We start from the raw sequence: 12,500 nt of genomic DNA, 5'->3' as shown, positions 1-12,500 counted from the left end.
TTTCCCCTGCATTTCCCGAGTGCCACATGCACGTATATTTTTTACACTTGTACGAGAGTGCCACACCCACGCATATTTTGCACTTAGACGGGAGTGCCACACCCACGCATTTGTGTACTTGGAATACCACACCGACGCCCAATCTGTGCCCACACACACATTTATCTTTGCCAAGTATCACACCCACGCATATTTTCAGTACTTGGCAAGTGTCACGCCCATGCATATTTTTGTAGTTGGTGTGATGCTGTATATTGTCATAGTTTTACATGATTGACGTTACACCATAACGTATGACTGTAACCCAATAAGTCATTGACATTGTACTTACTCGTCGCCAATTTTCGTTATCTCAAACAGTCCACAACCCTTCCCAACGTCTTCCTCTCGTAACTCATCAGGTCGGTTCACAATCGTCGCTCCAACGGCCCTGCAAACCAACAACAAGGTGTCACGTTACTATGGCAACATTCCTAGGTTCGAGGCACGTCACACCTGGCAATTCGATTGTTGTCTGATTTTCTTGTCCGTCTGAGAGCTGAGATGTTGTTCTTGACAAGAAAATGAGATGCCAAGTCTGATAGTCCCTTCTCTGTGATAACGACATCCGGTTTGAGGGCAATTATGTGTCCACACTGCTCTTTGACGTATTCTTCTTCTAACTGGAGGATGCGGTTGAAGTCGATGTCTTTGCTTAGCTCTAAGTCAGTCTGGAAGAGAAAGAAATGATCTCAGTGAGTGCACGTACGTACACACACACACACACACACACACACACACACACACACACACACACACACACACACACACAGGAACACACACACGCGCACCAACAGACAGACAGACAGACAGACAGACACACACACACACACACACGGGGACACAACACACACACACACACACACACACACACACACACACACACACACACACACACACACACAAACACACACACACACAAACACACACGGGACACACACACACAAACACACACGGGACACCCACACACACACAAACACACACACACAAACACACACACAAACACACACACACACACACACACACATGGACAAACACACACACAAACACACACACACACACACATACACACACACACACACACACACACACACACACACACACACACACACAAACACATCTGTGTGACCTACTTGACTCTCTCCTTTCTTGTATTCCAATGAACAATCAAGAAGAATAATCCTGGGCTTCTCAATCCTCCTATAATTACATGTTCATTGTAACTGTAACTGTAACAGCATGATGTACATACTATCAGAGCTAACCGTCTCATCTTTGAGTGTGTGACATCTTTGTTCAACATAACACCACTCAACACACGAGACTCCTCTATTGAGCCACCAGGAACCTAAATGCACAAAAACTCTTGGAGCATGTGTAACATGATACTCTAATATAAGACTGTCTGTTCATCCTTCTGTCTATGTGTCTGTCCATCTTGTATGTCTGCTTGTCTGTCCATGTATCATCTGTCTTTTCGTCTGTCCGTCTGTCTGTCCATCTTGTATGTCTGTTTGTCTGTCCATCCATCAATCTGTCTATTTATCCACACATCTGTCTGTCTGTCTGTCTGTCTGTCCATATATCTGTGTGTGTGTGTGTGTGTGTGTGTGTGTGTGTGTGTGTGTGTGTGTGTTTGGTGTGTGTGTGTGTGTGTGTGTGTGTGTGTGTGTGTGTGTGTGTGTGTGTGTGTGTGTGTGTGTCTGTCTGTCTGTCTGTCTGCCTGTCCATCTAAACAACTGTCTTCTCAGTCACTACACACTACTAGTTAACTGACTCTTCACCACACCTTACCATTTCAACTTTAACATATCGCTTGATGTCTATTTCTCGTCTTCCATTTCCTTCCACCAGCACAGTCTTCACAGCATCCAGAGCCATTTGACATGCCATCTTACCCCTACACACAAACACACCAGCACCACCAGCTGACCATTCCATCCCACCAGAACACACAAACAGCACGTACCAACCACCAATGAATTTTGTCTGCACAGAACTCTCAATTATCTTCAACAACATCGCTTGATCTTTCATATCAATTGGTACACTGCAACACACAGACACAACACCATGAAACACATCAGTAGTGCTAAATGTCAGACAAATAGAGACTGAAACGTTTGGTTGACACAAAGACAATTAATTATATAATTAAAGTTAAAATAAATAGTGAAGTTTAAAATATTGTTAATATTAACTAAATTTAAATATTGCTAATATTAATTAATTCAAAAATATTTTTAATATTGTTAATATTAATTAAATTTATGACATTGTTAATATTAGTTAAATTTATGATATTGTTAATATTAATTAAATTTATGATACTGTTAATATTAATTAAATTTATAATATTGTTAATATTAATTAAATTTATAATATTGTTAATATTAATTAAATTTATAATATTGTTAATATTAATTAAATTTATAATATTGTTAATATTAATTAAACTTATAATATTGTTAATATTAATTAAATTTATGACATTGTTAATATTAATTAAATGAGATTATTGCTAATAGTAATTATTTTTATACCTCAACTTTTCTTTCACTTCACTGAGAATGTCATCCAGTGCTTTTCTAAACGCGGATATCACGACCGTTGGATGCATCTGCTGATTGAGAAACGGCTCGGCCACATTCATCATCTCTCCTGCCAATATGACGACACTCGTAGTCCCGTCACCCACCTCCTCGTCTTGTGTACGACTAACTTCAATGAGAGTCTTTGCAGCCGGATGCTCAACAGTGATCTCTCGCAGAATTGCATTGCCGTCGTTTGTCATTACGATGCCACCCATTGGATCCAATAACATTTTTAGCATTGACCGAGGACCGAGACATGACCGAACAACATCGGCAATATTCTTAAAAAATCAAAACACAAGCTGACGTGATGCAATGATTAACTAATTAATATCAACATAATTTACATGCTTTTAGTCAACCAAGTATTTAAAAAATTAAATATTAATTAATATTAACAATATTATATATTTAATTAATATTAACAATATTATAAATTAATATTAACAATATTATAAATTTAATTAATATAAACAATATTATAAATTTAATTAATATTAACAATATTATAAATTTAATTAATATAAACAATATTATAAATTTAATTAATATTAACAATACTTGTAAATTGAGTGCTTTGATTAATAACAGTAAAGCAACTATAGCATTTTGTCTTCAATTATCCGTTGCTTATGGCAGTACAGTAACATGAAAAACTAAATAACTTACATAGTCTGCAGTTAGGCAGCTGCTCAAATATCATCATTCATTAGCTGTCTAGACGCAATATAGCAAACTAAATCTACATGTCTATGAAGCTTGTGTGTGTGTGTGTGTGTGTGTGTGTGTGTGTGTGTGTGTGTGTGCATGTGTGTGTGTGTGTGTGTGTGTGTGTGTGTGTGTGTGTGTGTGCGTGTGTGTGTGTGTGTTGCCACCTCGCTCAGCTCCTCGGTTTTGTGTGGTGTAATCCAGATACTGTGGAAGCTACGCATCCTGCATCTATATGAATAAATGCATCGTTGGCGGGTGTTTAGCTAATCAAAACCTCGGATGTCACTAATTATCGCCTTCCCATCATGATGGTTGAATCAATCATTTATTGTTCAGTGAGTGAGCATCATAGAAAGACGTCATGAAAGAAATGTGTGCGACTTTGACTTTAGATATCAGGCTGGAATAATTATTGATATCAATTTGGTACTACTATGACAGAACCTCGAATAATTGAATGCTTGAGTCAGATAATTGAACGCAAAATACTATAATGGATTAAAATGTACTTCAAAACTGCGCATGCGCACTAATAATATTATACGATTCCATGTCACGTGATAAACCAGTTTTGAGTTCAGTCAAAGTTTCATACTCATTGCTAATTAATATTAATTTAGAACACTACAAATGCGCGCGCTAGCTCCTCTGACGTCCGACGTTATGGTGGCTGTCAGTGCGAGCACGTGCTCGGCAACGTGGCTCTAGGGCGATCAATACTACGTAATCTCATTAGATCTCGCTCTACCTTTGCTGCTTGTACGTTGCCTCGTTGCACCTTGAAGCCAACTTCTCGTTTCGTTTGCTCTTCTGCAATAAAACGCAAAAAATCAAACGAAGAAATCAACAAAGTAAAGACGAATATCTTACTGAGAACGAGAACAGGTCCACGAGGTATTTCCATCATCGCGAGAGTGACGTCGAGCGGAATAAGCAGAACACGAGATCGAGCTAACAGGCACACTGCGCAAGCGCAGAACACAAGTGACCTTGTGGGTAGGGAATCTGTCGGTTGTGCTGCGATCTCTCAGTATGAGACGCTGATTGAGAGTCTAATGTTACATGTTGGTGAAAAGTGTTGTGCTCTTTTCTCAGGTACGTCTCAGAATGGCCGTAACGCTTGAGATGGCAGTCGGTCTTAATAAAGGCCACAAAGTGACGAAGAATCCTCAGAGACCGAGACCGTCGAGAAGGAAAGGGGTGAGATGATTAGTTGGGAAACTAGCTGTCGGTTAGAGTGTCTTATAGTTGGGATTAGAGGTGGTCACGTGATCATGTGTTGTATAGCGTCAAGGCAAGAGAGTAAAGTTTGTGAGGGATGTGGTACAAGAGGTGTGCGGGTTTGCACCCTACGAGCGACGCGCTATGGAGCTGATCAAAATAGGAAAGGACAAGAAAACGTTGAAATTCATCAAAAAGAGGGTTTGTCAGTATGTCTGTAGTGTGTCTGTCCGTCTGTAGTGTGTCTGTCCGTCTGTAGTGTGTCTGTCCGTCTGTAGTGTGTCTGTCTGTCTGTAGTGTGTCTGTCCGTCTGTAGTGTGTCTGTCCGTCTGTAGTGTGTCTGTCCATCTACGTGTTGCGTGGGTGTGTCCATTTGTGGTGATGTTTTGCCACTTGCTAGTCTTTCTGTTGCATTGATTGTTTTTGTGTGTTTTGTAGATTGGGACACACAGTCGAGCGAAAAAGAAGAGGGACAACTTGATTATGGCTGTACAACAACAGAGAAAGGCACAAGCACAGCAGAAATAGTTGTGACACTCTGACTGACGTGATTTGTGTATATCGAATAAACGAGTACAAACTTTCAACAAACATTGTCTCGTTCATAACATCCACAAATACCAGTAACCGATAGACTAAGACACATTCGAGTACACAAGGTTTCCAACTTTTTATTTAATTAAACCAGACAGGCATTAATATCAGCTAGTCACGTGACTTTGTACGACAGTAAATACTTGAAGTAATTAATTATTTATTTGGTCACGTGGTATACAGGAGTGGTTGTGTGTCACGTGACTGGATTGCATTGCTGTACTGTACTGTACACCTTAGTGTTTCATGCCTCAGGTGCTGATATCAGTCACAGTTCTTTTATAACATAAACATCACTGCCCTAGCAGTACTGTAGTATGTACAACATTTGCTGCTCACGAAGTGTCAATATCAGCATGTAGCAATCATGTCATAAAGTGGTGTGTGTGTGTGTGTGTGTGTGTGTGTGTGTGTGTGTGTGTGTGTGTGTGCCCATTTTATACTGGGCGGCCCGTCCGGTTCCAGGATGCCTAGGGTAAACCCCGGTACACCTTCTATGTACCATTCTTCCCAGAGGCTCTGATGGTGCAGAGCTAACTATCACATTGACGTATCCATACTACAAATATAAAGTGGTGAACATGTAACAATCTTGGTAGATTAAGAATAATACATACACTATACACTGTATATTCAGTGTTACACATGGCATCTGTTGATCAATGCAGACTTGGGTGTATAACCAGATGGTTTCATCCCTTGGGTGACACAATGTCCTGTGACTGACTACAATGTTCTAGATGGCCACCATTTGTTAATTTCAGTATTGAGTAGATGTCAAGTGCTTCACCTAAAATAACACGAAATTGTTGTGACAAAATTAAGTGTAGGTGTTTGCATGGTGTGTGTGTGTGTGTGTGTGTGTGTGTGTGTGTGTGTGTGTGTGTGTGTGTGTGTGTGTGTGTGTGTGTGTGTGTGTGTGTGTGTGTGTGTAGGTCTATGTGTGTGTGTGCACTTCTGTCTGACCATGTTGAATTCCTCTTTTCTCTAAGCCATGAGGATTAGACGGAGTTTGACAGTCCATGTTTACTTCCTTCCTCAAAACTGTGTCAATATCAACTGCACTGAAGAAAGCAACAGCCTAAACAAATTAAAACAGCAGCATTCATTTGCACAGCATACAATACACTTTTAGACAGACAAACAAACAAACAGACAGACAAACAGATAGAGAGACAGATACACAGAAAGACAGACTGACACACAAACAAACAGACAGACAGACAGACAAACAAACAAACTGACAGACAGACAGACAGACAGACAGACAGACAAACAAACTGACAGACAGACAGACAGACAGACAGACAGACAGACAAACAAACTGACAGACAGACAGACAGACAAACAAACTGACAGACAGACAGACGGACAGACATGAACAATATACACAATTATTAATGTGCTTTACTGTACAGCCCTATATAGGGCTGGTTTCTGTAGAGTTTTAGTTTGGTAGAGATTTTGTGCAATTAGGACAGTAGGGTTGCTTAGTTGTGTTGAATGTAGATTTCAATGTTGAAAATGTATGTATTGGACAGGCAGACAGACAAACAAACTGACAGACAGACAGACAAGAAACTGACAGACAGACAGACAGACAGACAAACAAACTGATAGACAGACATCCCGGCTGAATGGAAGCAACACTTGCAGCTTATAGTTTCTGCAAAGTCGAAGTCATCAACAGAAGAGGGGAGCTTATTCAGGATTCTTATCGGTGTCCTATTCCGTTGTATGTGGTCCCCGTTTCTGGAATGAACGTTTTGTTGAGTTGCTTTTCATCGTTTGTTGTTTTCATGGCTCATGTTCCTTTGTTGTGATCAAGTTTGCGTTCTGTCTTTACTGTTGTAGCTTCAGCGACTGGGATGATCACAGCCTTACCTTGCCCATGTGGCCTAGTGCGTCTTCCCAGGATTCTGTCGTCATCATCTCTTGGTCTTCTTTGGATTCTGATGTTATCATTTCTTCTGACTTTATTTTCTTGTACTTAGCCATAGAGTATAGCCTTTTGTTTGTAGTTTGCAATTTTTAGCTTTCAGTTCTACTTGTAATGTAGTTGTGTAATCGATTGTTGTAGTTGTGACACTGTTACATTAGTTTCACATGTATTAGCTTTGATAAATATATGAAGACAGACAGACAAACAGACAGACAGACAGACAGACAGACAAACTGACAGACACTTGTTGTTCATTAGCTGTTACTTTAGTTTCACCTGTATTAGCTTTGATGTATAAAAATATATGAAAATTTGACAGACAGACAGACAGACAGACACACTGACAGACAGACAGACAAACACACTGACAGACAGACAGACAGACAGACAGACAGACAAACAAACAAACTGACAGACAAACAGACAAACAAACAGACATACCAAACACCATACATCAACCAAGTTGCTACCTGTGGCAAATCATTCATCCCAAGTTTATACGCAAACATCACTCGAGTCAAAAGATTACTGATCTGCAAGGCAAGAGCAGCTCTATACCGATCCTTGCTCCTCACCAAATATCGCACCTACAACAGTAGCAACACATCAGAGCAAAACGACATTGCATTACAGTGGCTGACCTCGTCATGAATGCTGATGCTGAAACGACCTTCAATGTTGTATGTGTCAAATAGCCAACGCATTGAGACGAGAAGTAAGTGGAGATAGTCAACTGCTGATGACTGGACGACCCAATTGATACGATTTGTTTTAAACTAGAGAAACGTGAAGATATGAGAGTACTTGTCTGTTGTGTCGTTAATAATGTCTGTCTATTTGTTTGTCCACCTGTACCTTTATGTGTCTGTTTCTGCGTATGTCTAATCATTTATCTGTTTGTCTGTCTGCCTGTGTGTGTGTGTGTGTGTGTGTGTGTGTGTGTGTGTGTGTGTGTGTGTGTGTGTGTGTGTGTGTGTGTGTCCATCTCTCTGTCTGTCTGTCTGTCTGTCTGTGTGTGTGTTTCTGTCTGTCTCTGTGTCTGTCTGTCTCTCTGTTTCTCTGTCTGTCTGTCCGTCTATAATGTCTGTCTATTCATTTGTCCACCTATACCTTTATGTGTCTGTTTCTGTGTATGTCTAATCATTCATCTGTTTGTCTGTCTGTCTGTCTGTCTGCCTCTGTGTGTGTGTGTGTGTGTGTGTGTGTGTGTGTGTGTGTGTGTGTGTGTGTGTCCGTCCGTCCGTCTCTGTGTCTGTCTGCCTCTGCCGTCTGTCTGTCTGTCTGTCTGTCTTTCACTATTGAACACAAAAAGCAAAATTTTACAAGAACACTATAGGTAAAACTGCTAAGCTAAATGTCCATCTACTGAAACATACAGAAGATCTACTGAAGTTGACCAGAAAATGAAGAAAGCTCTAAGGCTAGTCAAAAGTGGAGAATTGTCAAGAGCTGCTAACCTTCTAACAAGTCAAGGCTTAGCTCCAGCCACCGATGAGACTATATAAAAATTGAAATCAAAACATCCTTCTCGATGTTCTCATTTACAAGATCTTTGTTGTGATGACAAACAACAACTCATCCTGACAAAATCTAGTGTGAGCGAAGTTTTGCGGAAAGCTCCCAGAGGCTCAAGTTGTGGTCCTTCCGGATGGAGGTACAAACATTTTAAGTTCATGCAAGGCAATCATTCTACTTTTGATTCTTTGCATTCTGTTTGTGCTCTCATTGCTGATGGTAACGTTCCACCTAACATTATCCCTTTGTTGTCAGCATCTCGACTTACAGCTCTTACGAAAGCTAATGGAGCTGTTCATCCAATAGCAATCGGGGAGACTTTAAGAAGGATTACAGCTAGGGCAATATGTTTACAGGAATGATCATCTTTCTCAGAGTACTTCAGCCCCATACAACATGGAGTGGCAACAGCTGGAGGAGCAGAGTTGCTGACTCATCATATACAGCTGCTTATGGATCAGAACCCTGAATGGTCTGTTTTGAAAACCGATGTCAGTAATGCTTTCAACTCTATCAGCAAGAAGTGCCTCATGGAAGAAATCTCAAAACGTTTTCCTGGGATAGTAGCTCACATCCATCAAATGTATTCAAAGCCATCATCTCTGATATACACCAAACATCAATCTGTTGTCACCATTCAGTCAGAGGAAGGAATTCATCAAGGTGATTTATAAATTGGGACCAGCTCTCTTTGCTACAGCAATCCATCCGAATCTCCTTTTGCTACAGCAGCAACATCCTAATGTAACCATCTTGGCTCATCTTGATGACATCTATGTGGTAGGACCATCAAATTGCTGTATGTCTGTTTTATCAGATATCAAAGCATCGTTTGAGAAAATAAATTTAGCTATTTGTAATAGAAAGTGTGAGCTCTATTGTCCAAGTGGGTCTTTTGATAACCAGGTTGAAATTCCAGAGGTAACTGATGGCACAGACATACTAGGAACACCAATTGGAAGTCCAAGTTATGTGGAGTCAAAATGTGTTGAGATTTCTAAGTCTGGCCAAGATCTATGCACAAAGCTAACTGAATTGGATGATTCACAGAGTGCACTACTACTTCTACGACATTGTCATGTACCAAGGATAAACCACTTAGCTAGATCAGTTGTTCCTTCTTGTCTTCAACCTGCTGCAAAGATCCATGATGAATTGACTAGAACTACATTTAACGATATTTTGAAGTTAGAGTCGATTGATGAGTGCAAGTAGAGACAAGCTACTCTAAAAATCAAGCATGGAGGTCTTGGGTTGATATCAACGGAAGAATCATCAAACATTGCCTTTGTAGCAAGTTGGGCTCACAGTATTCATGAGTTACCTCTCCGCTTCCCAAGCTTGCAAGAATCTGTTGATACTATTCACTCAACAGACCTAGAACTACCATCTCAATCATTGGCATATCACTTAAACTCAGCTTTTTTGTCCTTACCTTTGTCTCCATCTTTGAATGACAATTTAGGAAATGCTCCAAATCTTTGTGATTTGTCTTTAAATCCTGTGAAGCTTCAGCAACGAATTACTCAAGGAATCGACAAACTAAGGGCAGATTTGATCTTAGATGATGCAAAAGGTGCTAGAGATGCTGCCAGGTTACGATCTCTACAAGGAAGAGGGAGCAGGGGCTTGGTTAGAATCAGTCCCTACTTCAGAAAAGTTCGCAATGAATAAGAATGAATTTCAGATAGCGGCTTTTCTGAGACTAGGACAACCGATGCCTTTCAATTCTTGTGTAACACGTTGTAACTGTAGCAGGGAACTGGATGCTGATGGTTACCATCTCCTCACTTGTAAGCTTGGTGGAGGTCCTGTATGGGAATACAATAATCTTGTAGCAGAGTGGTGTCAGTGTCTCAGGGACTTGCAACTGCATCACAAAAAAGAACGTAAGAATCAATATATAGACAGTGAAGACAGACCAGACATCATAGTATATGATTCAGGAATAGGTGCCAATGTCAAACTCGATTTCTCTCTGGCACACCCATTTAGTAGTGACACAGTGGTAAGAGCATCGAGAGAGGACAGATTTGCAGCTGCAAAAAGAGAGGAGAAAAAAATATTCAAATCAACAGCATCCAGGGTCATGCAAAGCTACCTTCATTCCATTGATTTTTGAACATTTTGGTTGTTGGGGAGAAAAGGCAGACAATTATTTGAACCAGCTGGCCAAGAGATTGAGAGATGTAGAAAGTGGATCAAGTGAAGCACAGTTTAGAGGACAATGGAGAAAGAGACTATCAATATGCCTTCAGAAGTCCAATTCCAATGTAATATTGAGAAAACTTAGAAGAATTGCAAAGGGAAATGAAGATTTGGACGACAGTGAAAGAGACATTCAGAACATCATTCATTAGAATTTTAGTGGTATTTGATCTGTCTATCTGTCTGTCTGTCTCTCTGTCCGTCTCTGTGTCTGCCTGTCTCTATGTTTTTCTGTCTGTCTGTCCGTCCATCTGTCTGTCTGTCTACAATACATACATGTCTACAATACATACATTCCACACATCAAACCAGTACACACAATGAGCTGTCTGTCTGTGTCTGACAGCATTACCGTTTCTCCCACTACTGGTGTGTCCAATGCTCGACTGATCCTACATCCCAACACAGGAGTGCAAGGCTGTTTCCCACTGATAACACTTTCCAGCTTATTAAACATCTCAGATTCACTATAACCAGAAATACATACTTAAATTCCACAAACCTGCACAACAACATTTCAGGCAGTCATTGACATACATTACCTTCCATCTCTCCACCTTTGGTTAATACTGAGAGTACGGGGTGATCTGTACACACAAACACAAATCCGTTATGCTATTGCTTCACACTACTAATTCATTCTGTTTGTCTATTTGTCCATTGGTTATCTGTCTGTCTGTCTGTCTGTAGGTCTGTCCATCTGTCCATCTGCTGTTCGTCTGTCTGTTTGTCAGGCTGTCCATTCGTTCACCCGTCTGTCTGTCTGTCTGTCCATCTGTCTGTCTATCTGTCTGTCCATCTGTCCGTCTGTCTGTTTGTCTGTCTGTCCATCTGTTCATCCATATGTCTGTCTGTCTGTTTGTCTGTCTGTCCATCTGTCCATCTGTCCGTCCGTCCGTCCCTCTGTCTGTCTGTCTGTCTGTCTGTCCATCCGTTCGTCTGTCTGTCTGTCCATCTGTTCATCCGTCTGTCTGTCTGTCTGTCTGGCTGGCTGGCTGTTCGTCCGTCCGTCTGTTTGTCTGTCTGCCTGTCTGCCTAACTGTCTGTCTGTGTACTTGCCTGCTTCCTGTCCAGCTGCTTGTCTAGCAAATGGTTGGTCAGTCGGTCAATTGGTAAGTCAATCGATCAGTAGGTTGTGTTCAGTTGGCCTGTCTGTCTCTTTCAATAAAGATATTTTCCTAGAATCAAATTATGACACATTGCTGCTAATAAATCACACAAAGTTTATGAGTTCTGTCCATCTGTCTGTCTGTCTGTCTGTCCATTTGTCGGTGTGTGTGTGTGTGTGTGTGTGTGTGTGTGTGTGTGCATGTCTGTCTGTCTGTCTGTCTGTCTGTCCATCTGTCAATGGTAGTATAATTTCAAACATCGAAACTATTACAGGCTAGAGGAGCTAGTACAGCCACGTCTAAAGTAAAATATTTGAAAGTTTTGTTCTCTGCATAAACTACACTTGAAAAAACATATATGATATATGGACCGTATTGGTCCACGTTTCTTCTCTATTATTACAGATAACACTTCTTATTTGCCACTTCTCAGCACACCCTCTACCTTGCGATAGATCTGTCTGTCTGTCTGTCTGTCTGTCTGTCTGTCTGTCTCTGCCAATGTAATCCATACAACCATTGTGCATGTCCACCTCCACAAACCCTAACTCAACACAACAAAATAAC

The 12,500-nt window shown here is 40.7% G+C and overlaps 3 protein-coding genes across 4 annotated transcripts in view; 1 reads left to right on the top strand and 2 right to left on the bottom strand.

The window, feature by feature from the left end:
- Positions 1–4,347, bottom strand: part of LOC134192105 (T-complex protein 1 subunit gamma-like) — a 6,498-nt gene extending 2,151 nt beyond the window's left edge. The window contains exons 1-9 of the mRNA XM_062660796.1: positions 4,215–4,347; positions 4,093–4,154; positions 2,583–2,914; positions 2,009–2,089; positions 1,834–1,939; positions 1,305–1,387; positions 1,173–1,239; positions 496–710; positions 332–430 (exon numbers count right to left, since the gene is read on the bottom strand). Coding sequence (XP_062516780.1) covers positions 332–430; positions 496–710; positions 1,173–1,239; positions 1,305–1,387; positions 1,834–1,939; positions 2,009–2,089; positions 2,583–2,914; positions 4,093–4,154; positions 4,215–4,251 — 1,082 coding nt within the window. The 5' untranslated portion in view covers positions 4,252–4,347. The remainder of the gene's footprint in view (positions 1–331; positions 431–495; positions 711–1,172; positions 1,240–1,304; positions 1,388–1,833; positions 1,940–2,008; positions 2,090–2,582; positions 2,915–4,092; positions 4,155–4,214) is intronic.
- LOC134192106 (large ribosomal subunit protein eL36-like) lies at positions 4,235–5,156 on the top strand. Its single transcript, XM_062660797.1, has 4 exons — positions 4,235–4,374; positions 4,440–4,544; positions 4,632–4,766; positions 5,004–5,156. The coding sequence occupies exons 2-4, from the start codon at positions 4,452–4,454 to the stop codon at positions 5,091–5,093; spliced, it is 318 nt and encodes a 105-aa protein (XP_062516781.1). The 5' UTR covers positions 4,235–4,374; positions 4,440–4,451; the 3' UTR covers positions 5,094–5,156.
- Positions 5,157–5,665: 509 nt separating this feature from the next.
- Positions 5,666–12,500, bottom strand: part of LOC134192104 (DNA polymerase subunit gamma-1-like) — a 17,717-nt gene continuing 10,882 nt past the window's right edge. The window contains exons 13-18 of one of the 2 annotated variants that reach the window (XM_062660794.1): positions 11,367–11,411; positions 11,177–11,291; positions 7,743–7,877; positions 7,572–7,688; positions 6,126–6,240; positions 5,666–5,949 (exon numbers count right to left, since the gene is read on the bottom strand). In XM_062660794.1, coding sequence (XP_062516778.1) covers positions 5,852–5,949; positions 6,126–6,240; positions 7,572–7,688; positions 7,743–7,877; positions 11,177–11,291; positions 11,367–11,411 — 625 coding nt within the window. In that variant the 3' untranslated portion in view covers positions 5,666–5,851. Of the gene's footprint in view, positions 5,950–6,125; positions 6,241–7,571; positions 7,689–7,742; positions 7,878–11,176; positions 11,292–11,366; positions 11,412–12,500 lie in introns of those variants that run through there. The other variant, XR_009971891.1, reaches the window with a different exon arrangement.

Source organism: Corticium candelabrum, chromosome 16 (assembly GCF_963422355.1).
Source record: "Corticium candelabrum chromosome 16, ooCorCand1.1, whole genome shotgun sequence".
Classification (NCBI taxonomy): domain Eukaryota; kingdom Metazoa; phylum Porifera; class Homoscleromorpha; order Homosclerophorida; family Plakinidae; genus Corticium; species Corticium candelabrum.
The sequence above is the reverse complement of the archived record's forward strand: the minus strand, read 5'-3'. Positions and strand labels throughout refer to the sequence as shown.